This window comes from Engystomops pustulosus, chromosome 4 (assembly GCF_040894005.1).
Source record: "Engystomops pustulosus chromosome 4, aEngPut4.maternal, whole genome shotgun sequence".
Lineage (NCBI taxonomy): Eukaryota > Metazoa > Chordata > Amphibia > Anura > Leptodactylidae > Engystomops > Engystomops pustulosus.
In genome coordinates this window covers 34758582-34785818 of record NC_092414.1, presented here as the reverse complement: position 1 = coordinate 34785818, position 27237 = coordinate 34758582, and the positions used below count along the sequence as shown (strand labels likewise).

Genomic DNA, 27237 nt, shown 5'->3' with positions numbered 1-27237 from the left:
TGCCAAAGGAGCTAAAAGACAGAACTGTAGCAAGGCACAGATCTAACCAAGGTTACAAAAGAATTTCTGCAGCACTCACGGTTCTTAAGACCACAATGACCTCCATAATTTTTAAATGGAAGAAGTTTGGGATGACCACAATTCCACAACATGACCGCCCAACCATACTAAGCAATTATAGGAGAAGAGCCTTGGTGAGAGATGTAAAGAGGAACCCCAAGATCACTGTGGCTGAGCTCCAGAGATGCAGTAGGAAGATAAGAGAAAGTTCCACAAATTCAGTTATCATTATAGCCGTCCACCAGATGGGGCTTTGTGGCAGAGTGTGCTGGCGGAAGTTTCTACACAGTGCAAGAAATATGAAAGCTGCATACAGTTTGCAAAAAATACATGAAGAACTTCCATACTATGAGAAATAATATTCTCTGGTCTGATGAGACGAAGATTGAACCTTTTGGTGTTAATTCTAAGCAGTATGTGTGGAGAAAACCAGGCACTGCTCATCACCTGCCAAATACAATCCCAACAGTGACACATGGTGGTGGCAGTATCAGGCTATGGGGACAGGGACAGGACGACTGGTTTCAATTGATGGAAATATGAATGTGGCCAGGTACAAATATTCCCTGAGTGAAAACCTCTTCCAGCGCTCTGGACTTCAGACTGGGCTGAAGGTTCACCTTCCAACAAAACAATGACCCTAAGCTCACAGCTAAAATAACAAAGCAGAGGCTTCAGAACAACTATGTGACCATTCCTGACTCTACCAGCCAGAGCCCGGACCTAAACCCAATGGAGCATCTCTGGAGAGACTCAAAAATGGCTTCCACCAACGTTCACCATCCAACCTGAGGGAACTGGAGAGGATCCCCAAATGCAGAGGTAAAAAATTTGTTGAATCATTCTCAAGAAGACTCATGGCTGTACTAGCTTAAAGGGTGCTTCTACTTATCACCGGGGGAGATTTCAGTTTTTATTCTTTAATAAATTAGCAAAAATATCTACATTTCATTTTTTTTCTGTCAAGATAGGAGCAGAATGTACATTAATAAGAAAAAAAAACCCTTTTTTTTTTACTAATTAGCTAAAATGAAATAAAAAGTGAAAATGTAAAAGGGTCTGGATCCTCTCATTTCACTGTCCTGGATTGCTGACCGTTTGTGGCCCTAAATAACAGGTTCCCTTTAAATTCATTCAAATCGCATTGCTTGAAAAGCTATTAGAACAGAAAAACAGTAGAAGCCGACAAGATCTAGAAAACATCTTGAGAACACCCCCGTAACCTTGTCCAATCACTTCCATGACGTTTTTCTGCCTCTGGCCAATTATTTATTGTTCACATAAAAAGAAGACTTGAAAGGTTTCCTGCCTTTATCCTAAAAATTTTTCATCTTTCTCCAAATCTTTAATCACAAATTTCAATTTGTCCTTCCTTAGTAAAGAATATAAATCGTTCCATGGTTTGACATCTATAATTCAAAATGTGACATGTACTAAAGGATCTGTAATTTCATGATGGCATAACTATGAAGGTATCTCAGAGGGCATCTCTGAACATGGTTCTCATTGACGTTGGCTGAGAATACTAAAATAACTACGTATCACTTAAAATTTTCCTATTTCTCATTTTTGACTAAGCCATTGCAGGCACTTTTTAATATTTACTAATGTCACCGGCGTAGCTACAGGGGTAGCAGCCATAGCAGCTGCGATGGGGTCTACAGTGTCAGGGGACCCGGACACCCAACCAGATACACTTAAGAATGGAGGATGTGCACTGTTATATACATATTATGCTGCACATTTTACAAGCATATGATGAGTATATACTTTATGTGTGTGTATATTATGTACATATTCTGTATGTAAGAGTGTATATATGTCTATATGAATTCATATATAGTCCAGCATTCAGCTCTCCTGGTGGTGCCTCACCTGCTGCTTCTGGCCTGGAATCTAAATCAGGATTTAACAAGCCCCGTGACCTGCACCTGTGGGCTGTACAAAAACAAGGACCGAAGCCCGGATGGAGTAGGCTCATACTACCAGCCTACCCCTACTCCATAATAAGCAGACCCAGTACGGACATTACAAAGGTGTCTAGACCAAACAGACTACTCCTGCTTACCATATGTCTGCATTAACCCTTAATCTGGGGCTTTTACCACAAGCCCTTCATCTGTATGACAAATAGCAGTTCTCCCAAATTACACCTCTCACCTTCTCACAATGGGGGTCATTTACTAAGGGCCTGATTCGCGTTTTCCCGCCGTGTTACCCGAATATTTCCGATTTGCGCTGATTTTCCTTGTATTGCCCCGGGATTTTGGCGCACTTGATCGGATTTTGGCGCATCGGCGCCGGCATGCACGCGACGGAAATTGGGGGCGTGGCCGAACAAAAATCCAACGGATTCGGAAAAAACGCCGCATTTTTAAAAAAAATTGTGTCACGAAAATTGCACTTACCTTCACTCAGCCCGGCTCGGTGTATTCCAGTGCGTTCCGATGCTCTTCAGCGCAGCAGCGCCACCTGGTGGACGCCAGAGGAACTACCTTAATAAATCCCGGCCGGACCCGAATCCATCGCAGAGAACGCGCCGCTGGATCGCGAATGGGCCGGGTAAGTAAATCTGCCCCATTGTGTGTGTACAAATATGTATAATATTTTTTAAGAGGAAGGGGGCGCTATGCAGAAGGCAGCCATGGGGCACAGCCTCTCCTATTTTTAAAACCTGCCCCCCCCCCCCCTCCCGATGATGTTAGTCCTCTCATGTTGCATAACCAGATATCTTATCCCATCTCATCTAGCCCAGATGAAACATCTAGTTCTAGAAGGAACAGACTCCCAACTGTAGACAGCGTTGTTTCGACCTGGTTGGGTCTCCTCAGTACAGCATAGGGAACTGGTTTAGCTGTGTGAGAGGCTATTGACTAGGGTCAGACAGTAGGTGTTCTCCTTGCACTTGAGGAGACCCAACCAGGTGGAAATAGTGCTGTATACAGTTGGGAGTCTGTTCCTTCTGGAGTAGATATACTGGTTTGGCTTAATCCCACATCATGTTTTTAGACTTTGTAGATCATACTTGGTGTTAAGGGGGCTGCCTTTTAAGGTAGTTCACTCCTGCGTTTGATCGGTACCCTTTTTTTCATAGTTATGAAGTCCAACTCTAGCTGACCACGAGACACCTTATTCAAATAGGAGGATGTCCTGGGATTATAAACTTAGCCCCTACCCTATAGAAGGAAATCTAAACATTGAGCACAATTTGGTGTCTTAGATCTCCATGCTGAACTGTTCCGCAGCCCTTTAATAACTACTAATGACTGCTGTAGCATTCAACCAGAAAAATCCTGCAACATTTAGTCAGACCAGAGACTATCCACACTTCACTGTGTCCCTTTACGTGCCATCAATATCTTTGAACTGGAAAACTTCTTTAAAGGACATCTACCACCAGGATGAAGGATTGTAAACCAAGCACACTGACACAATGGTGTGTCACACTAGTATGTCAGTGTGCTCGGTTTACAATCCTGGTGGTAGATGTCCTTTAACAATTCTTTTTAAAGTCTGCTGAAACTACTGAATAACTTCTGAACATCAGGAACACCATCTTTTAAGATAATTTAGATTTTTACATCTGCTTTCATCTGCCAATTTATACATTTAATGTGCTTTTTTGTACACCGCGCACCGTATATGAGGGGAGTAAGTAAGTCTAAGGCTGCTGCAGAGCACTGGTAGTCAGGAGGGTACCTGATGGAGTAGACAGTGATCGGGTGGTAGAACCAGTGTGTTTAGTCGCGCTGCTAGTCCATATGATGTATCGTGGTGTTGGTATGAGTATGGATAAACATAGATAGCTAGAAGGTATTATATAAATTATTTGACAATACTTTATCTCAGAGGTAATCAATACGGAAGATAAATTGTTAGTGGACGACGCGTTTCGGGGAGGAATACCCCTTCTTCAGGTCCAGATACTGTAATTTATAAGAGTCAGAGTCACAATTCTATCATGAACTACATAAATAAAATATGACATTGTGGACAATCGGTTTATCAAATTTACATGGTACCGATTAAACATACATTAAAATCAGGTGTAAAATATAAATATAATTAGATAAATAAATAAATATTTTTTATAAGAAAATAAAAGACATTAGATCAAGAAAGTTATTATGTACAGTATAAGGATTTCAAAGTTATTATGTCCTCATACTGTACATAATAACTTTCTTGATCTAATGTCTTTTATTTTTTTATAAAAATATATTTATTTATCTTATACATTTATACAGGGAAGAGGGCAGAATTTTATGAGAAAATCAATACTCAAGAAAATAAAGCAGGACTTGATGCAAAAACTTTGTTTTCCAGCTGGAAATTTCCTTCAACATTCTGTGTACTATATTAAAGGAAACCTACCTTGGGGAATCTACCACCAGAAGTAGATTAGATTCCTCCTGCTGCCTCTGCCCTAATCTGTCATTTAATAATCCTGGAATTGAACTTGTTAAAAACTTTATTTTAATGATATGTAAATTAACTGCAGAGGCTACTGGGGCGTGTACTAGCCTGGCCGGGCACTGAGAGCTAAGGGTACTCCACGACCCAAAATATCTGCAGTTAATTTACATATTACTAAATAATGTTTTTTTAACAAGTTATGTTATATTCCAAGATTATTAAATTACAGATTAGGGTAGAGGCAGGCAGGAGGAATCTACCTACTTCTGATAGTAGATTCCTCATGGTAGGTTTCCTTTAAAGTTCCTTCTTTTCCTTTAAGATACAAGTCACATGACTATGAAACACTTTGTAAGGAATGTGTAAGTATGATATACACTATACAATGAACTTTCTAATGCAATGTTTATCTCTGTGAACAGACACGTGTGCTGTGAGAGACTAATTCCCCTGCAGAGATTTTCTTCCATCGCCTTTGTGCTGTGTGTAGAGTTACTTTGAAGCATACAAATACCATCCATAAATTATTGAGGCGTTTATAGGATGTTGAGGCTCTGCACATACTTCTCTAGTTCCCATTTATAATTGTTGGAGATGATTACACAGCTGCAACATGATGGATTCCCCATCCCACAACTAAATAAGCAGAATTCCAGCTGCATCTCTCTATACCGTGTAGTACTGTAGATACAATGGCATTACACACTACTGTGCTATAGTAAGCATGACCTCTAAGCACGCACACTACCTGCTCAGGATAGTAAATCAGATATAATTAACTGAGAATATTTATGAAAATACAAGAATTCATGGAATTAAAATATACAATCTTCTTCTATGGTAACAGAACACGGTAAGAGTTCATATAGAGAATATAGTACTTCATATAGAGAATATTGTAATTTAGGCTGAAATGTTTGCTTAAAGGGAACCTGTAATCAGGAGCCCCTTTTCTGGCTCCTCAATGTCCCCATAGGGAATAGTATGTACATTGCCAAAGATTTTTTTTTTATAATAAAACTCTTTTTCTGATACAAAGAAAAGTTAGATGAAAGTTAAACTTTCTCTCTGCAGAGCAATGTCACCTATCCCATGAAAGGGTCCAGTGAGAACCTTTTTACCACCCACCCTCGGGAAACCGCTCCATCATGCGTCTATTTCAAACTAAAAAAAAAAACATATCCTTCCTATTTGAAATCGATACACGACGGAGCGTTTTCCCGACAGTGGGTGGGAAACCGCTTCTCACTGTCCACTCCCATGAGACATACGGGAAGTGCGTGGGTGCTGGCTCCCGGTCCGCCACAGCTTCATGGGCAGCACCTCTTCTTCCTTCATGTGCGCCTGTGCCGGTGCATAACCTGGCCGGCGCACAAGTGTGATGTCTGCAACAGCAACGGTGTTCTTAAGTAGGGGACCGCCTGTACTCAGGGTTTTTGTATATATCCGAGTATAAGCCGAGTGCTGAAAAATTGTGCTTATACTCGGGTATATACAGTCTAAAATCCTGTAGGATTACATGGTACTGGCTGTCTGTGACTGGAAGAAGACCCTGACTGTTTATTTTAAAATTATCTTCAACTCCCTTAGAACCTCATCTCATCCTCCCTCACATTATTTCTTCTTATCGCCCTTTCTAGTCTAGTCTTCTCCTACTTTCTTTCTTTCTTTCTTGCAGTGTTCCTAAATGTATCATTTCAAAGATGTTTTATTTGTTTTGTGACTTTTTAAGAGCAAATTAGAGACTTTTTAGGTGCAAAACAGAGTACAACTGACCCAATGCTTAGTGCCATAAGTCACAGAAAAAAACCCCCTGCAAAACCAAGACAAATAAAAAAACAGACATATAACACAACAGCAAATTTAGAAAGATACATAGCACTGCTAAAGTATCCTGACTTCAGCCAACTTTAAAGTTACAAAAGAAAACAAATGATACATGTGCCCCTGCGTTAAATATTTGGGATGGGATAAAACGAGACGGGGAGTGGCAATCTATGCCTAAATGACGGCGCACCGTCATTTAGCTTTTTAATGCCACCGGCTATTGAAGGGTTAACACTGGTGAAGAATAGCTTCTCCCAAAAGCGGATAAAAAAAATTGCTGCGGAAACAAACATGAAAATATTTTGCCAAAAGCACCCAGGAAAGAGCAGCATTGTGCCAAATAGCTGACGCCTACGGGCAAATGAATGTGAAAATACCGGAAGCAGGCGATGTTTTCAGTGCTAACGGATTGTGCAGAATCAATATTTATGGAAGAAAAGATCATTTGCATTAAATAACTGAAACAAATTCCGGCCAAACAAGGAGTAGCAAATGAAGGAAGTGAACTCCAGCGACAGAAGCCGACCTGAGATAATGATAAATCTGCTATTTATGTACAGCCTATTATATTTTTTTGTAATCTTAATGAAATAAACAAGTTAAAATACAGTCCACAATGTATGTAAAGTAAAGAAGAGTCCTGAGATCTGAAGCATTTGCATGAATACAGTATTAGGGCTCATGCACACCAACGTATGCCCACCCAGCCATAGCCGTTCGGGCACAAGTCGGGCCTCCCCTCCTCTCTCAAACCCTACACTTGTTCTCCTTCTCTGAGGCAAGGAACAGACAAACTTTCTGGAATTGTTACTAAACAATTAAGAGAGTCTCTGCAAGTTCAGTGAAACAACTCACTACAATGGATTGTTGTTCGGTAATTTACATACCGGTATTAATTGACCACCATTCCACTAAAAACTATGACAGTAAAACTATGAGACAGGGACAATGTGACTCCCGTTATCAGGATATATGTCAGTCCCATAAACACATGTGCAGTATAATTTCCCAAAATGCTAAATTCCTTTTTTAAAAAAAAATTATTTTCATTTTTTACACAAGTACAACATAAATCTGGCTCGCAGTCAGATTCATACATAACCATTCAGCTGATGACCACCACATGATCAGTATGTACAAAGAAATAATGCAACTCAATCGTGACAGAATACAAGCTGTTATCTGGTCTATTACCTCCCATTCCCCTCCCTTCCACGTAGCGGACCTCCCCTGCTCAATTGCCCCCCTAAACCTCGGCAGACAACTCCCCATCTAATGTAATATTCCCTTTTAATAATTATTCCCACCCAAGCCTATATCCATAGGTATGCCATAAATATCTGTCCAATCCAGGTCCCAACTCTGGAATCTTTATGTATTCCAAAAAGAAATTGACCCCTGACACAGGGGGGCAGATTTACTTACCCGGTCCACTCGCAATCCAGCAGCGGGTTCTCCGATGCTGATTCGGGTCTTCCGGCGATTCACTAAGGTAGTGCGCCCGATGTCCACCAGATGTCGCTGCTGCGCTGAAGTCCATTGGAGCTCACTGAAGTTCACCAAGCTATCCTGGGTGCAGGTAAGTGCGTGTCAAGTGACACATTTTTTAAAAAAATACGGCGAATTGTTCCAAATCCGTCGGGTTTTCCGACGGCCACGCCCCCCGTTTTCCGTCGCGTGCATGCCTGCGCCGATGCCAATCCGATCGCGTGTGCCAAAAACCTGGGGCAATCCGGAGCAAAAAGGTAATATTTGGGAAACCCGACGGAAAAACGCGACTCGGACCCTTAGTAAATGACCCCCAGTGAGTTGAGAGGAGCAGCACATGCAAGTCCCTCTCTCTGTTCACATCTGAGGTCCAGGTCACTGCTTCAGTTATTGTGACCCAAAACCAGGTGAGGCACAAAGAACTGGTGTAAGTCTTTTCAGTGACAACTATACGTAAGTTATTATGGAAAGACTAACACCTATGCACCTGTTATGTGTGTTCTCCTACACTTTGTTTTGTCTTACAAGAACTGAAGGAAATAACTGAAGACCTAACAAAGACGTGAACTGGCCCTAAATCTCCATAATCTGTAAAGCGCAACGGAATTTGATGGTGCTATATAAATAAATTATTATGATTATTCTAAAAATAATAGAGTGCGCATAGGAAGCACCGTGCAGAACCATACTTCAACATCCACACCCTTGATCAGTGCAGTGAAGTGGGAGGACGGCAAAAATATCCAAACCAACACAAAACTACCCACCCCACCCAGTGCATAATAGTCTGATGTCAGCCAGTCAGCGAGAAATTCATTATGATTCCCAAAATACCTTTGTTAAGTCTTTCTATTAAATTACCATTTTAACCTGTATGTTACGGGGGCAGTTGGTGTCCTCATCACATGGAGAAATGCTATTCCTGCTTGGATCACTATCCTCTCTGAAAAGTACTCAGGAGATTTGCCTTGTAAGACGCAGCATGGATGAATTTAGAAATAGAGGAAAGGGATTTAGGCACAAATTGCAGTGCTCCAGGTCGTCCTGAAGAAAAGCCCTGTGTGAACTTACTGTCTCATTAGAATACAGATCAAACTGAGAATATCTTGGAAACGTCATGATGAACATCAATAAAAAAGGTATGTTAGAAATCACTGTAGCTTTCTCTACAACTTGCTCCCAGCAGATTATAACACATGGTGGATGTGGTAGATACATTTTAAGGACACCTGCAAACAAAGAATCCATTATAACAAATCAACTGATAACAACCTTTAACCTGACTAGGACAGCGACCCCCCCCCCCCCCCAATGAGCGTAAAAAAGTACAACTCAGAAACAAACCTGGTAAAAGAGCGTTCTCAAGGTTGTGGGCAGTTCCACTCAACTACCCCCTGTACAGATCCAGTACTCCGTCCCACAATTCATCAAGTCATGTCAAGCAAATGCAAGCTGGGGATGGGTCACCAACAAAATTTTACAGAACCCTTTGACTATATTGGGGTCTCCTATGTTTCTGCAATGATGTTCAGAATTTGTGTTGCAATCTTCAACAAGACATAGCCCAAGGAATATGACCTCCATCATATATATATATATATATATATATATATATATATATATATATATATGTATACACAATGCACAGGTCATACAAGGTCAGTATCCCACCATGTAGCATAATGTGCACAGATCACTGAAGATAATTATGTATAGTTTATACATTTCTTCCCATCCTACAAAAGGAACTAGAAAGGAAGGCAACGTCACCCTCCAGTATATTGCTGCATCCTGTCTCAATTGTTTCTCATGTGTCATTTCCCATGATGAGCCCCTATAACTCTGCAGTCTCCAAGGAGACATCTAGTAATGATTTCTCCCATCACGTACTGTACTTGGTTGTATGTTATTGCCTGTAGTAGAAAAACGTATAGAAAATAATCCATTTGTCTGTCCCTGATTTATTGCTGGAAGGTTGATATACATAACATAAAGGACAGACTTGTGGATTCCCCTTAGCTTCTAACATAATAATAGACATCGGAGGCACTTAAAAATTAACTGCTATTTAATGGCAAAAGGTGCAATTTATGCTGTTTAAGCTCCCAGCATTTACACCATTGTCAGGGTTCTGGACCACCACGGGAGATGGTACTAGCCGACACCTGGGACCGGAGTCTAAGTGGCACGTACGGCAGGGTGCCACCAGGTCGTTCCACAGGTGCGACTAGGCCGTGGTGGCAGCCAAGGTAGAGAGGTAGAGAGTCCAGGCTCAGGTCAGGAACAGGCAAACAGGCAGGACAGGCGGAACAGATGCAAAGGTCAGAGGTCAAGTCCGAGGTCATTACAGGAATTCAGCAGAGCAGGGAACAGGAACAATGTAGGGAACACAGCAAGGAACGCAGGGAAGCTTTCTCAATGGCAATCAGCGCAAAGATCCATCAGGGAATCCTGGAAACAGCCGGAAGTGCCAGCGGCAATCAGTGGTACGCTGGGCCTTTAAATCTTCGAGTGCCGGCACGTGTGCGCCCTAGAGAGCGGGGACGCGCGTGGCCTAGCCAGGAGAAGAGCAGGATCGCGGAGAGGTAAGAGCTGGCCAGGGGCTGCGACAACGCCGCCACGGAGAGGGGCACGCGATCTGTGACGTGGATCGCTGGGGCACCTGTGACAACCATTTTGGTTCTTGAAAAAAAAATATGAAATCAGCAGCAAACTGCCTTGTGTGAACCTGGCTAAAAGGGGAACAAATTAAATAGTGGACACATGTACAAGGATTTGATGGGTGAAGCTCCTTCTCAGTATAAAATGGTTTGGATGCCAGATTAATGATGACCGTGCGCCAGTTTTGATGAATCTGGCGCCAACTGCACCCTCCACAGGCAGACTGCACTAGTTTTGATAAATGTGGCCCACTGTATATCAGGTGCAACACTGAAAAATTCTTGCTTGTCTAACTTTGCTAGGTGAGTGGAATAGTTGCAAATATAAAAGAAAAAAAAAGAGAAAAGACTAAGATAAATTAAGATAAGATGATTTATTACGTTTTCATCCTGATCTCAGCATAAAGCAGTTGCACTTTATCACAGTTCAAAGGTGGGGTCCACTTTACCATTAACTGCAGTATTTGTTTTTGCTATCTGGAGATAAGACACTCGTCTGATCTGCACTTTACATCGGAAGCTACAGTATGTTTATAGAAGTCCACCGCGTCACAGACCAGGTCAAAAAAGATCAACAGTTCAACCTTTGTGGCAAAAATTATATGTGTATATAATTACATATATGAAAAACATGAAACAATGAAATAGAAAAAAGCATCCAAAACACAACAACTTATATTAAAATATATGATATATTAATATATGATTATTTTTTTCTTGCTTAGACCAGCAGTGGTAAAATTTTAAACCTAAAAAAACCTATGAAGCTAGCAGAAATGAATAGAGCAGGGTATACTAATAAACTTTGTAGTATACATGAAGTCCCCTACTTAAGGACACCCAACTTACAGACGACCCCTAGTTAAAGACAGACCCCTCTGCCCTCTGGTGAAGCTTTCTGGATGCTTTACTATAGTCCTAGATTGAAATGATCAGCTGTAAAGTGTCTGTAATGAAGCTTTATTGATAATCCTTGGTCCCATTACAGCAAAAAAATGTGAAACTCCAATTATCACTGGGGCAAAAAACCCTATCTTGTACGTAACCCGGGGACTGCCTGTACTTCAATAAAGGAAATTTACCGCTTCAGAAAAGTAAAAAAAAAACAAGAAATACTCACCTCTGCTCCTCTTGATGTTGATCCCGGCGTTGTCCTCTGCTAGTCTTGACACGCTGGGATCACCTAGAAAAAAAGACTTATAATTCACTCCATGCTGCTAATTATGCAAGCCCTCGCCACCTACCTCCATGCTAGCAGGTGATCCCGATGTGTCAAGACTAGCAGAGGACAGCGATCAAGATGAAGGGCAGCGGAACTGAGAATTTGTAGGGGGTTTTTAAGTAAATGGTAGATTTCCTTTAAGTAAAGCAGCTTCTCTGTGGCCATTTTTCTGCTCCTGTAGCGAGCAATGTACAGTACCTGAAAGCCTTCTCAAGCCTGCACACCACAGACAGATAATGACAGGACGCTGTCATTAATGCTTTTCATACTCAGAGAGTATTACACTTGATAATTCAGCTCTGTAAGGAGACAGTCCAGAGACAGTCTGTAAAGCTGAGGGAATTATCAGACACCTTTATCTTAGAGTTGTCTGTGGATACAGGACAGAAAGCAGATTTAGGAGAAGAGCAGGGGAAAAAGAAGCTCATATGAACATTTTCTTTTTAAAAAGTGTATTATGTTGATTTATGCTATTTTACATAATTTTACATAATTGTTTTAAAGCTTTCACTAGTTGATCTATGAAAGCATCAGCATTCCTCCCAACTGGCCCATTTTTCAAGGGACTGTCCCACATAGCATTAAATATCTCCACCAATGCCTTCACTATACAATTAAGGAAAGTGTCTGATAATGCAAAATGTCTGTGTCTCCAACCCTATCACAGGATACACCACAGGGGGCCACGCAGCAACTTTGTGGCTCTATAAGGCCCATGTACACGGGTGAGGGCATTCTGCACCTGATGCCCATGTAATATCTACATAATACTCATTTTCATGCTGACATATTCTGCAGTGGGGAAATAGGTAGCTGTGAAATCCCACAGCTTTAAAATTAACTGGAACCTGTAGTGAATTTTCCAAACAAATTTCATGAAAAATCCACTGCGGATGCTCACTGTGTACAGGAGGCCTAAAGTCAGGCCTAATATCCAGTCATGGGCTTGTTGAGAAAGCCTGTAGCTAGCCAATACATTTGTATACAACATGCATTTCTAATATACTGTAATTAGGAGGCTGGAGATGATTACTATGTCCATCATATACCGTAGTAATTTCTCATCTAGGGGAATGACCACTTCAGTTATTTTATGACCAAGTATGAAAAATTCCAGATTCTTCTGGATCAACACTCTGCATTACTCACACCAGTAACCCTGAATGTTGTGTTTCTCAGGGAAGAGATCTAACCCTTTCTCACATCTCTCCACACTTCCAGCCATTATGCCTTCCTGTGGGAGCGTCCTCAATAACATCACAGTTAAGTAAAGTTCTGGATCTGAAATGACATCTGTCTTCCTTTAGTCACATGGAATATTTTTTGTGTTCTCTGTGGGATCCGCAAACAGAGTAAGTTACCATAGTGGTTTGTACAGGAACAATCACCAATTATATCCGAGGGGGTTTACAGGACTCCAGTCCGAAGGAAAAAAATCTAACAAGAGCTCTATTAAGATCAGTCAAAATATATCCAATCACTCAACAAACTTTGAGAGATGAGGTACAATCAGTAGTGCAGTGTGTGTACATGAGGAATAACACTGCTATCTATATTGTCAACATTTTTTAGAACTTGTAAGCCATTTTTTTTTTAGCAAACCGCCAGTAATTATTATTTCCCTCTTCATGGCATCTTCACTCCAAGGGGGAATGGAGTTGCCTGAAGGTGGGAAGGGGTCGACTGCGTCCATCAGGAACGACACACATACTCCGTATTAAAACCATGGAGGGTAAAGTCGCACACAACCCGATCAGCATCAGTGCAGAATTTTGGGCCTACTATGCACAGCTTTGCAACATTAGGGGCCAATTTGCAGACCTAAACCCTGCTTCACTATCAAACATAATTGAAACCTACATTAGTGATACAGCCCTACCCACACTTGCAGAGGAAGAGATTGAGGCGCTGGAATTGGACTTCAGCAAAGGGGAGGTGAGCGAAGTTATTAAAAACACCCATGCAGAAAAAAGAGCCTCGGTCCAGATGTCTATCGTCGCAGAAAAGGACTTCAATTGGGTTCACCGGGGTTTATGTCCACAGCTCTCTCCCAATTAGGACTGGGCCCAAGGTTCTTGGGGAGGGTCATGGCCTTATACAATCTCCCCACTGCCAGAGTTAGGGTCAATGGGTTCTTCTCAAACCCTATCCACATTAACAATGGTGCCTGACAAGGCTGCCCCCTCTCCCCACTCCTTTATGTGATTGTAATGGAACATCTATCTACCGCAAACAGACATAACCCCAGTATACATGGTATTCAGGTAGGCCAGTGCCAATATAAATCAGCACAATTTGCACATGATCTTCTGCTATACATATCCAACCCAGAATCTCTCCACCATCCCTCCTCAAGGAATTTGAGAGATACAGTCATTTAAGTAAGTTTAAGATTAACTATAACAAATCGGAGGCAATAAATATCTCATTATCATCAGAGGCGCCAGGCGTCGATACAATACTTAAGGATCCAGGTTCCCACAGATCTCTCAAAATTGTACGCAGTCAACTATTTGCCACTACTTGACCGAACGTCGGATGATCTGACTGATTCAGACTGAGTGCGGGATTTAACTTTCAAATTGTGTCTCAAGGCCAAGCACTTACATGCACCTTGAAGAAGGTGAACTCCGGCGGACCTGAGCGGGGAAGTGACACATTCTTGATATCGGGCACACGATCTTAGTGAGTCACGGCAGAGTACATTCCGGTTGGACAATGCACTTTCGGGGGAACCCGTCAGGACGGTAAGTAAATGTGCCCCATTGTATGCATCACAGAATAATCTTAATGCCATAGGGGTTGTTCTTGTCCATATTGTTCAAGATAATACTTATTGTCATAATTGTCTTGATTATTGTTTTTCCGCCTTTGTTTTTTTTGTTCAACTTCATGTTTGTTATAATGTTTTCTGCTCTTTGCTCAAAACCAATCAAATGATTAAACATGAATATAATGCGCTTCTGTCCATCTTGGTAGAAATCTAACATTCAGCAAAGATTTCAGAGTGAGAAGAAATTACCGTATATTTCGGCGTATAAGACGACTTTTGAAGACTGAAAAATCTTCTGTCTGGTCTGGGGTCGTCTTATACGCCGGTAATGTTTCTCACCTTTCCCGCGATCCACCGAAGCTCCGCTGCTACACTCCGGCCGCCGGTGACAGCTCCGTGGGTGCCGGCGTAGCAGAGAATATGACGTCGGCATGCGGCTGACGTCATATTCTGTGAGCCGCCAGCGCTCAATGAGCTGTCACCGCCGGCCGGAGTGTAGCAGCGGAGCTTCAGTGGATCGCGGGAAAGGTGAGAAGCTCTAGAGAAAAATTGGAGAGGAAAGAGTGGGGGGGAACATTATCATAAATATTACAAAAATTTAGATGTTTGGAATGTGCTGTATACTGGGGGGGAGATTGGCTATATACAGGGGGCTGGCTGTATACTGGGGGGACTGGCTGGCAATATATGGGGGGGCTGACTGTATACTGGGGTGGTTGTTTGGCTATATACAGGGGAGGGCTAGATATATACTGGGGGGGCTGGCGGTGGTATATGGCATAGTAGTTATATTCCTGTACATAAGGGGCAGTATTATAGCACAGTACGGTAACATTTACAGTAAAATGGACGATGGTAATGTTGTTGTTGTATGCCTTATGTTTATGAGCGACAGTTTTCCTGCTATATACCTGCATGTCATAAGAATTTACATTAAAAAAAGGACCATGTTAAATTCAAATCTGTTTTTTTTTTAATTTTTATCGGTGTTTTGTATGTATTGGAAACGGGGTAGTCTTATACGGCAAATATATCTTAAACTCTATATTTTAAACAGGAAAGTAGGGGGGTCGTCTTATACACCAGGTCGTCTTATACGCCGGAATATACGGTAAGTTAAAGAAGGGAGGAAGGAAGATGATAGTTTTAATAAAAGTTGGAGATCATTTAATCCATTTCCCAGTAGCAGGAAATTCGCCAAAGTTTTCAATAGGCTCCTACCTTTTAACAATTTTGAAGCATTTTTGGACCAACAATGTTCTGATGTAGATTTCAGCTAGAACTTGCATCAATGAAATCTAAACACTGTCCAAAAGTAAGAAAGTCTGTTTTTTATGTTGTCTTATACAAAGAAAAATGCTGGAACTGTAAAATAATACGGGGCACGTCCCTTTTTCCGTGAAGCAATGATCCTCTTATTTAAGGCGAGTCACACTTGTTGTACTAGTTCTAAAGTTGCCCAAAAACCTTCATAAATAAGGCAAAAGGTATTTTGGGCAGTTTTTTGACACATTTTTTTAAAAGAGAAATCTACCTCCAAAATATATATTGAATAGTTTAAATAAACTCCACAAAGTACTTCAATGGTGACTTGCATTGCTTGTCCATCTTCATATGTAACATAACTACTTATATATCTAGGAATTCCCAGTATATCAATGAACAAAACAAAAAACTATGGGCCAGATGTATCACTTGTTTTTTCTGTTGTTTTTGCGCCTTTTCATATTGTTGCACTGTTTTTGCGCCAGTTTTGCGACTAAACACAAAACTTGATGTGCAGAAAAAATAACCATGTTTTCCTAATTTATCCTACCTATTCTGCACCTAAACTGCGCCTAAAGTAAAGTGATTAATAAGATTCAGGAACTCTAATAATCACAGATGGTTGTAGCTTGGGACAATTCTGGGGCAACATAAGGTGCAACAACTACACTTGAGCGCAGACCAGTGATACATATGGCCCTATAAATCTTTAGAGAAAAAGTCCAGGCTAAAAAAGCAGAAGCGTCCTGATTTACTGAACGTTTCCTATAGGCAATAAACTCATAATTGCTTATTACAGATCATTTGTCGTTACAGATACAGAATACATTGGCGTTGTATAAATAATTGAACATACAGCCGTCATAATAACAAGGATTCCAGGAAACATTTCCAAATTGATTTGAAAAGTACAAACATAATTACAAAAATGCCATAAATTATATAAAACAAGTCCATAACGTTTCCGCGCTCTCACAGATGTGCCCCCTACTACACTGTGTCAGTGTCTGATCAAATTGGGCCATATCCAACAAGGGGTGAGATTGACTTGGCTCATATGGAGATGTCTACAAATTTACATTATATAATACTGAGTGTGTCTTTGATGTGTCAGTTATCCTATGGTGAAGATTATATGCCCTGGGGTGGATGATATTCAGCGCTTCTCCAAGCTGACAACCAGCCCAACCGCATATGCCTTTCCATTGAGATGTGTGTAACCAGCACCTGGTGTTTTGCATTATTGAAATGTGTGACCGAACCACTGTCCCCAACCCGCACATTATACTTAGACAATACACATATATAAATTATTCATATATATACTGTATGTACACACATGTATCATATATATTATACACACACCATTTTTTCGAAACACTCACATACAGGTGCATATACATGTATATACTCGAGTATAAGCCGACCCGAGTATAAGCCGAGACCCCTAATTTTACCACCAAAAACTGGGAAAACCTATTGACTGGAGTATAAGCCAGGGGTGGGAAATGCATTGGTCACAGCCTCCCAGCCAGTCAGCCCCAAGTAGTATACAGTCAGCCATCCCCATGCAGTATACAGCCAGCCAGCCCCATGCAGTATACAGCCTGCCAGCCCCATGTAGTATACAGCCTGCCAGCCCCATGTAGTATACAGCCTGCCAGCCCCATGTAGTATACAGCCTGCCAGCCCCATGTGGTATACAGCCTGCCAGCCCACAGTTTGCACATAAAAAAACCAAACTTAGATACTCACCTTCGGGCAGTCTTGATGCCCGGCGCAGCTCCCCGATGCTCCTGCCCCCATGCTTCCTCTTTCTTCCCCCGGCTCCTCTTCTGCTATATGCCAGCAGAGACGCGTCCACGTGATCTGCCGGCCGGTGCAAGTATGACGTCATCAGTGGCGACACCACCGCATCATAGTATGCGCCAGCTGGCAGATCACATGGACGCGACTCTGCTGGCTAATACAGAATAGAGAAGAAAGAAGAGGAGCTGCGCCAACATAGAAGAGGAGCTGCTAGGAGCTGCGCCGAGGATCTTGAGCTAAGCCGAGCTTAGGGGTGCTGGAGAGTGAGTATTAAGTTGTTTTATTTTTTAAATTTACTCGCGTATAAGCCGAGGCAAGGTTTTGTGCTGAAAAACTCGGCTTATACACAAGTATATACGGTAATTATATCCACCCCAAAATAGGCTAACCCTATCTATTATATTATATTATATACCACACAATATAGTAGATATCTGAAATTAATATACTGCATGCATAAATATATACCATCAATAAATATACAGCACAGAAATATATGAAGGGAAAATAAATGCCATCAGGCAGACAAAGAAATCACTTACTGTATTATTCAGTAACAGCTGCTGGTGGATTTTGTTGTGGTGGACTCCTTACAGTTGACAATTCTTCTCCATTGTAGAACAACTTTTCCTGGCCATGATTTATCGCTGCAAAATTTGCCCCCTGATGTCTTCAGCTCCTTGCAAAACATCTCCACACTGTGACCCTAAAAATTCCACAGTCACTTTAAACATAATGACACCTGGATAAAAAGTATGTCCCACACTGTGCCCCTTAATAAATACAATATAATAATAATAATCTATCCCTATAATAATAATCTATCCCTAATTATACACTGGGATCCTCTCAATATTATAGGATTTACTATAATCCATGAATAAATTATATTATACAGTAGTAAATAAATAAATATTTTAGTTACTAAATAATTAATGTATACCGTGCACACCGTGCAGTAACCTTTGCCTTATTAAAGGGGAGGTCTGTGATAAACTGTAATTGTATTATTAGCCTTAGGGGGTAGGAAAATAATAAAACTGGCTATATATACATCCCTCTGGTGCTCCTTTGCAGTAGATCAATGCCCATTAATGTGGGGTTGCAATTAAATGCTAGAGGGAGGCAAGTACAAAATGTTTATGATTTTCATACCACCTTAGGCCAATAGTACAATACTAGTTATTTCTCTACACCCCATTTAATAGGTGACACAGCGACCCTTGATAAACTAAATGTAGCACCCTTCCCCCTTAATTAACTTGGTATGAATCACAGCACCCTCCTTAAACATTAAAGTAGCCCTCATTTATAAATTCATATAAAGAGCAGCCCCCATTATTGATTCATATACCAGCACTAGCCTCCCTTATCAGCCCCCCCCCAGCCCTGTTACTTAATATAGCAGCTTTCACCCCCTATTAATATGCAGCACAATACCCCTTTATTAGCCTTAGCCTTAGGATGGAAACAATAAAACTATTACTTACCGACCCGGTGACGACTTCCCAAGGCTCCTCTTCTCCGCATCTCACACTCACGGACGCGGCAGTGACGTTACGGCGGCGCCACATCATAGAGAACCTGCAGGCTATGATTTCTTCATGTTTTCTGTGATGTGGTCTCACCGCTCTGTCACACATAATCAATTGTATGTGAATCTTAGATGCACAAAACGATTGATTGTTTTTCTGCCTCATGGACCTACAACCTGCCATCTTGCAGTTGTGGGCCCTCTTCTCCCCCAATCCCAGTCGCACCCCCTGCAACCACAATCGTTACGCTCCTACTTATATGCGTAGTATGCTGCCCGAGGAATACTCTTAAACATGACTTATAGATTGTTATTAGTTTCATGTGAAGGAAATTTGTCACCAAATTTTACCCCATTTTAACTAATAGCGCCCTCAGGTATATTCTTTCTATAACTCTCTCTTTTATGTCAAAAAAGTCATGTGAAAATGTGCAGAGAAGAGTCATATTTTATAAAAGATGAGACTGCAGGGGAGCATCACTTTAGAAGCACTTATCTATGGTCCCATTGGATCTACAAACATGATTTGGGTGCCATATTATAGCTAAGAATCTTATTTTTCAGATCCCATCAGGTCTGTATTAGAGATGCAGAAGGCAAAAAGGTGGGTATTGGATTTTTAACAACAGCTCACATTTCTTTTTCTTTTTTTTTTTTTTAAACCTTAATGTATTATAAAGCTGCATAAACAGAACAGATTTGCATTCATAAAGCACATTTTGCAAGGTATAAAACTTAGAGGGTTGAGCTGGGGTGTCTCCCATAGGAGGTATGTAGGGGAGATTACAACGGTGTATGGGATGGGTAGGAGGAATTGGGTGGGGGTGTAGGTAAATATATAGGAATGCAAAAGAAGTGGGGTAGAACTTGCTCTATCCCATAAAGCCTACTGAGCCTATAAAAGGCTTCTTGGATACTCTAGATCAGTGGTTCTCAACCTTTCTAATGCTGTGACCCCGCAATACAGTTCCTCATGTTGCGGTGACCCCAAACCATGCGATTTGCAGTAAAAACGCAATAAAATTGCGGCTCCGATGGCTTTAGGCGACCCCCGGTTTTGGCTGTTCGACCCCCGCTGGGGTCGCAACCCACAGGTTGAGAACCACTGCTCTAGATAGATATGGCCTCCATGAGTCTAAAAATAACAGGTAACATAATTAACCTAAACTAAGCTCACATTTCCAACTATATGTTTAATTGCCTGTATCTCCAGATCTGTAGATCACAGAACCACAAGTATGATGTGATCTTTAAGATAAGATTCTTATCTATATGACATCAAAGGTATGTTTTAGGTACTATAGAACTTAAAGGGGTATTCCCACGAAGACAAAGTTTCTTATATGTACTCAGGATAACAAAATAACACATTCCCTAATTCACTGTTATTAACAAAAATGCAGCATTTCACAGATACAAGTCCAACTTGTCTCTATCAGTCCTGCTGTACACAATTTCAGTTTCCCCTAGACACGACTCTGTAACTTCTCTTAGGGTCAGGCAGCGGCCATCTTGGATGAGATCGTGGAGTTGAGATTTCTGTCTGTCTCTGCTGTGTGGCTGTAGCCCCGCCCCCTGCCCGGAGCTCAGAGCTCAGAGACTATCACTGATTACTTCCTGCCAGCACATGGTGAGCAGAGAGAGAAAGGCTGCAAACCACAAGGAGATAAGTGATGCGGGGGGAAGGGGGAGGCAGGCACATGTCTGTGAGATGTAGCAGAGCCCAGAATGTAACAGTGTAAAAGTCTGTCAGCCTCTGTGTAATCTCATGCATCTCTGATCTGTCTCATCTGTACATGTGTCAGATGAAAGTGCATATACACCTTGTACCCTGATAATCTAACCACATTGTCAACACAGAGAACTAGATGGATGATAATGTGTCTGCTTAGAGAGGCCCCACCCACATCCTGGAATTTTGCACTGAACAGCTGAGGGAGTGATAGGAGCTAAAACAGCAATAAAACTGAGTAAAATTGTAAAGTAAAGGGTTAAAATGATCTTGTTAACATCGCTAGGGGATTGAAATGTGAACATTTTCTTTTGCGGGAAAACCCCTTTTAATATAGGGGCATCTAAACGGACACCCCCTGCAGTCTCTAAACTGGACTGTTTATTTTCACATGACTTTGGCAGAGATTTTTTATATAGGTAAAAGGGAAATATTTTACATAAAAGAGGCCAGTACAAGATGATACTCTGAATAAGAGTAAAGTCTATTCCAAAAAACTTGCTTGTCTATTCAATAGCATAATTTTAAATTTGATTTCAGAAGGAAGGGGGCCTTGAATAACACATATAAAAAGATTATGCATATGTGCCTCAAGTTTATCATGATGGATTTTGGTGGTAGACTTCCTTTAAATACTTGCTATGGCCCCATGCACACAATTGTGGCCGTGATCTGGCAGCACAAATCGCACCTGGTTACCCATAACGTGACCATGCCGGACCGCTCTGCTTTCTATGGAGAGCGGAGGATGAGCGTTCACACTCCCTATTATCAACCTGACTTTGGGCTATGCCGGGGTCGTGTCTATACAACCTCCACACGTCTTGTAACATATCTTATCAGAGTAAAGTGCTGCATCTCTTATCATCCTAGCTACTTACTTCCTAATCTTCTCGACAGAAGCTCACAGAGCTGTTAAAATATATAGAGACACTCTATGAAGAGGGGAGAAGTGAGTCACAGCTGCTAAGTCTCCATCCATCAGCATTGACAATTATTCACAACTCTTACCCCCCAAATCTGGAATTTTCTTCTTTCACAGACATGCTCACATACATAAAAGAGTGTGACAAGACAGCAATTTATCATATCTATAATATTTGTCTGCTATCCAAGGCAAGATCTGAACCAAGGTAGTCCCACCAATTACAAGAACAGGGGTCCCCTGAAAGCCAGGGGGCATGCTCACTTGGATGTTCCAGTCATCAGTCAAAACGGGATCCAGGGGTCCCGTTCATATATAATCAGTGGGGTCCCAGCACTCAGATTAGCTTGTCGTTACTCAAATAATTTCGACAAAACAATTAAACAAGCACAAGTTAGGAATAAGCTTTCCTGCCACTTCATTCAACGTTATGACCTCAACCTAATTTAATATTCTTGATAAAAGTCATTTGAATTTGAACTTCTGGCCATAACATGTCTAACATAATAAAATTTAGGCAAAAGTCTCATATCTATGGTCAGACTATTGTCTAGCAAGTTTGTGTTTTTTTTGTCTGTCATCTACTCCCACCCCGATAGTCGAGTATTTTTCCTCATCTCTATGTCCACAAACCACAAGGGATAACAAGTCTGACAGGCTAGTCCGAAGACCGTAACCTAATCGCTGTGACGTACTCCGGCCACGATCTGCTGCAGAAACAGAAAATATGAATTTTTCCCTCTCTGTACAGCAGAATAGCAGTGAATCCAGCAGTGTCCTTCTCCCCAGTGCTTACGCTATACTACGGGTGACCTTGACGGCGTCTCTGCAGTATACTGTCCCACCCTGCTAAATTCATTTCCCCGGATTAATAATTCATGACTCAGGTGCTGGCTGCAGCGTTGTGCGCAGTGCACTGGATGTGTCATCTTCTGACAATACTGCAGTTATTATCTGTCGCTGCTCCTCACTTACTGCTGCCTCCTACTTACCTGTATACCTGAGAACAAAGAACAGGTTCTTGTCACAGTCTCCGAGCAATAAATCCGCATCCGCTCTTCCAAGGACGGATTTGGGAACCTTCCATCTCAACTTCGTAGCAAATCCCATATCTCCGGAAGGGTCACATAGCTGAGAGCACAATGTGTGGCAGCTGCAGGCCTGATGGCAGAACCCCTCCTCTTTCTCTCCCTCCTTCCTCCCAGTCTCATTCAGCACCCATGGGAAACACAGATCATCTGTTCAGTACCATGGACGGCTGAGGTGGATGTGAACACGTGTGACAAGCGCCAATCCACCTGCATAGACATAATGAGATGTATGTCCGTGTATAAAGTGACTGTGCTGCCTTCACAATAGCTGCACATGGATGGACGGGTAGTGACGGGTCACTTTATTCTCAGGACTGGAGCGCACTGTATTATCTTACAATAATCCGCTGTAAATAAACAGAAGCAGACTGTCGCTTCATCAAGTCACAGCAGGGACGGCACTTTTCACGATGCTACAGGCGGTTTACTCTATGGAAGTGACTCATTTTAGCAAATAACCTGCAGAGACACTTCATTACCGAACAGTTGTAGTCTGTCACGGGACAACCAAAGAGAATATATATCCTGTCATGAAGCAATGCAAACAAAGAACAAAATCCAGAGATAAGAAATAGACCTTCCCATTAGAGAACCTTAAAACACGCATTCACATCCGAGCCCCCCACAAGTAATACCAGTATATTTTAGGGCTCCTCATAAGCTTTCCAGTCATATTATTCCCGCTTTTTTGTCATTTAATATCCTTAATGGCAGACAATAACATGTGTGTGCTGGATGAGGGGGTGGACCTCTGACCCAACTGAAGTCAGAATCTACCAAAAGCTATCGGCAGGTCCTTAAAAAAATCTGTTGCCTCTGTTTCCTAAAGACATAGGTCAGTGATGGCTAACCTATGGCACTGGTGCCAGAGGTGGCACTCAGAGCCCTTTCTGTGGGCACTCAGGCCATCACCAGAGATGACTCCAGGTATCTTCCTGCAGTCCCAGACAGCCCAGGACTTGCTGTGCACAGAGCTATTTTAAAGTGACAGGATTACCTGGGACTATTTTCTGCTTTATTGGTGTCCTCAGGTGCTGGTATCAATGAAAATTGTGACATAGAAGGGAGTATAAATCACAAATTAAATTTCTGTGTTGGCACTTTGCGATAAATAAGCGGGTCTTTGTTGTAGTTTGGGCACTCGGCCTCTAAAAGGTTCGCCATCACTGACATAGGTGCTATTAAGTGAAAAAGTGGCAGCACAGAATTACCTCTATCTGTGTCTTCTCTATTACACAGGTAGCAAAATTAAATAATTGCGGCAATGACCTCCCCCTACTAAAGCCCTGGAATAATAGCTGGGAGAAAAAGGACACAGCAGTTCTATACGGTCACTGGGAGGTAAATAAGTATTATTATTTTAGTGGAGTGATTTTAGTAATTGCTTAGTAAAATAATTAATGGGATGCTACATGTAATCAGTTCAGGAGGGTGTATTGTAACTAGTATAGAATATATATTGGATTAATTCATAAAGCACTGTATATAAATCAATCTAGTGTGGGGGGGGGGGGACTATAATAATTTATTCAGGTGGAATTGAGCAATATTTCTGGGGACCGGATGCACCAAAAATTTTTTTCCAGGGACCGAGGCCGGGTAACCCTATTACCATGGTCATTGGAAAAAATATTATGTGCCCCACAAATACTCAATATCTAACCTCATCTCATATCATTTTCCCCCTCTATAGTGCCCCTTTTTCTGTAGCCCTCTTTTATGCCCAATGCAGTGTCCCCAGCAGTGCTCACCCCAAGTTATGTCCCCAGCTGAGCTTCTTCAATGCAAGGACCCCAGCAGTGCTTAACCATTAATGAAATGCCCCCAGCAGTAGCCCCTCATGAAATGTCCACAGCGGAGACCCCATGAAATGCCCGCAGCAGTGCACCCCCCTGATGCAATGCCCCAGCAGTGCTCCCCCTGATGCAATGCCCCCAGCAGTGCCCCCCCTGATGCAATGCCCCCAGCAGTGCCCCCCCCTGATGCAATGCCCCCAGCAGTGCCCCCCCTGATGCAATGCCCCCAGCAGTGCTCCCCCCTGATGCAATGCCCCCAGCAGTGCTCTCCCCTGATGCAATGCCCCCAGCAGTGCTCCCCCTGATGCAATGCCCCCAGCAGTGCTCCCCCCTGATGCAATGCCCCCAGAAGTGCTCCCCCCTGATGCAATGCCCCCAGCAGTGCTCCTCCCTGATGCAATGCCCCCAGCAGTGCTCCCCCCTGATGCAAAGCCCCCAGCAGTGCTTCCCCCTGATGCAATACCCCAGCAGTGCTCCCCCCTGATGCAATGCCCCCAGCAGTGCTCCCCCCTGATGCAATGCCCCCAGCAGTGCTCCCCTCTGATGCAATGCCCCCAGCAGTGCTCCCCCCTGATGCAATGCCCCCAGCAGTGCTCCCCTCTGATGCAATGCCCCCAGCAGTGCTCCCCCCTGATGCAATGCCCCAGCAGTGCTCTCCACTGATGCAATTGCCCCAGCAGTGCTCCCCCCTGATGCAATTGCCCCAGCAGTGCTCCCCCCTGATGCAATTGCCCCAGCAGTGCTCCCTCTGATGCAATTGCCCCAGCAGTGCTCCCCCCTGATGCAATTGCCACAGCAGTGCTCTCCCCTGATGCAATGCCCCAGCAGTGCTCCCCCTGATGCAATGCCCCAGCAGTGCTCCCCCATGATGCAATGCCCCAGCAGTGCTCCCCCCTGATGCAATGCCCCCAGCAGTGCTCCCCCCTGATGCAATGCCCCCTGCAGTGCTCCCCCCTGATGCAATTGCCCCAGCAGTGCTCCCCCTGATGCAATTGCCCCAGCAGTGCTCCCCCCTTATGCAATTGCCCCAGCAGTGCTCTCCCCTGATGCAATGCCCCAGCAGTGCTCTCCCCTGATGCAATGCCCCAGCAGTGCTCCCCCCTGATGCAATGCCCCAGCAGTGCTCCCCCCTGATGCAATGCCCCCAGCAGTGCTCCCCCCTGATGCAATGCCCCCAGCAGTGCTCCCCCCTGATGCAATGCCCCCAGCAGTGCTCCCCCCTGATGCAATGCCCCCAGCAGTGCTCCCCCCTGATGCAATGCCCCCAGCAGTGCTCCCCCCTGATGCAATGCCCCCAGCAGTGCTCCCCCCTGATGCAATGCCCCAGCAGTGCTCCCCCCTGATGCAATGCCCCAGCAGTGCTCCCCCCTGATGCAATGCCCCAGCAGTGCTCTCCACTGATGCAATTGCCCCAGCAGTGCTCCCCCCTGATGCAATTGCCCCAGCAGTGCTCCCTCTGATGCAATTGCCCCAGCAGTGCTCCCCCCTGATGCAATTGCCACAGCAGTGCTCTCCCCTGATGCAATGCCCCAGCAGTGCTCCCCCTGATGCAATGCCCCAGCAGTGCTCCCCCATGATGCAATGCCCCAGCAGTGCTCCCCCCTGATGCAATGCCCCCAGCAGTGCTCCCCCCTGATGCAATGCCCCCTGCAGTGCTCCCCCCTGATGCAATTGCCCCAGCAGTGCTCCCCCTGATGCAATTGCCCCAGCAGTGCTCCCCCCTTATGCAATTGCCCCAGCAGTGCTCTCCCCTGATGCAATGCCCCAGCAGTGCTCCCCCTGATGCAATGCCCCAGCAGTGCTCCCCCCTGATGCAATGCCCCCAGCAGTGCTCCCCCCTGATGCAATGCCCCCAGCAGTGCTCCCCCCTGATGCAATGCCCCCAGCAGTGGTCCCCCCTGATGCAATGCCCCCAGCAGTGCTCCCCCCTGATGCAATGCCCCCAGCAGTGCTCCCCCCTGATGCAATGCCCCCAGCAGTGCTCCCCCCTGATGCAATGCCCCAGCAGTGCTCCCCCCTGATGCAATGCCCCAGCAGTGCTCCCCCCTAATGCAATGCCCCAGCAGTGCTTCCCCCTCCCCAACGAAATGTTCCCAGGAGTGCTACCACCCCCATATGATGGCCCCAGCAGTGCTATTCCCACAATGAAATGTCCACAGTGGTGGCCCCATAAAAATAATAAATACAACACTTACCTCCGATGCTCCTCTTCACCCTGTGACTCCAATTTCATCTCCCCTCAGTTTCCTGTCATAGTCATGTCTCTGCCACGATCACGTTATAGCGGGTGTGCACCGGCAGAAGGCAGAGACATGCCTCTGGCCGGTACCTGAGGGGAGATGAAGTCGGAGCCACAAGATGAAGAGCCGCTAAGGTTAGTACCGATTTTGAAGTTGGAGTTTGTGGACAAGGCCCGGACCAGGTGTCTCACGGACCGGTCTTGGGCCGTAGCCGGATGCTTGGAGATTTCTGGCATAGAGTATATATTATACTTACACATAGTATTTGTTTTATGTGGGTCAGTTGTGTTGTAAGGGGTATATATTATTAAGGAGAATAAATCACAGTGTTATCCCTGAACATAATACTGTAAGTATAATTTAGAGGCGCAGTGTGGAGAGGTGCTGCACAGAGCTAA

The 27237-nt window shown here is 43.5% G+C and overlaps 1 protein-coding gene across 3 annotated transcripts in view; it reads right to left on the bottom strand.

The window, feature by feature from the left end:
* Positions 1–27237, bottom strand: part of RELL2 (RELT like 2) — a 61812-nt gene that overhangs the window by 29649 nt on the left and 4926 nt on the right. For 2 of the 3 annotated variants that reach the window (XR_011854802.1, XM_072145659.1), the window contains exon 1: positions 22705–23067. The exons of the other annotated variant lie outside the window; for it this stretch is intronic. Coding sequence is in view for 1 of the 2 variants with exons in the window: in XM_072145659.1 (XP_072001760.1) it covers positions 22705–22764 (60 nt within the window). In the remaining variant the exon portion in view is untranslated. Of the gene's footprint in view, positions 1–22704; positions 23068–27237 lie in introns of those variants that run through there. 3 annotated transcript variants of the gene reach the window in all.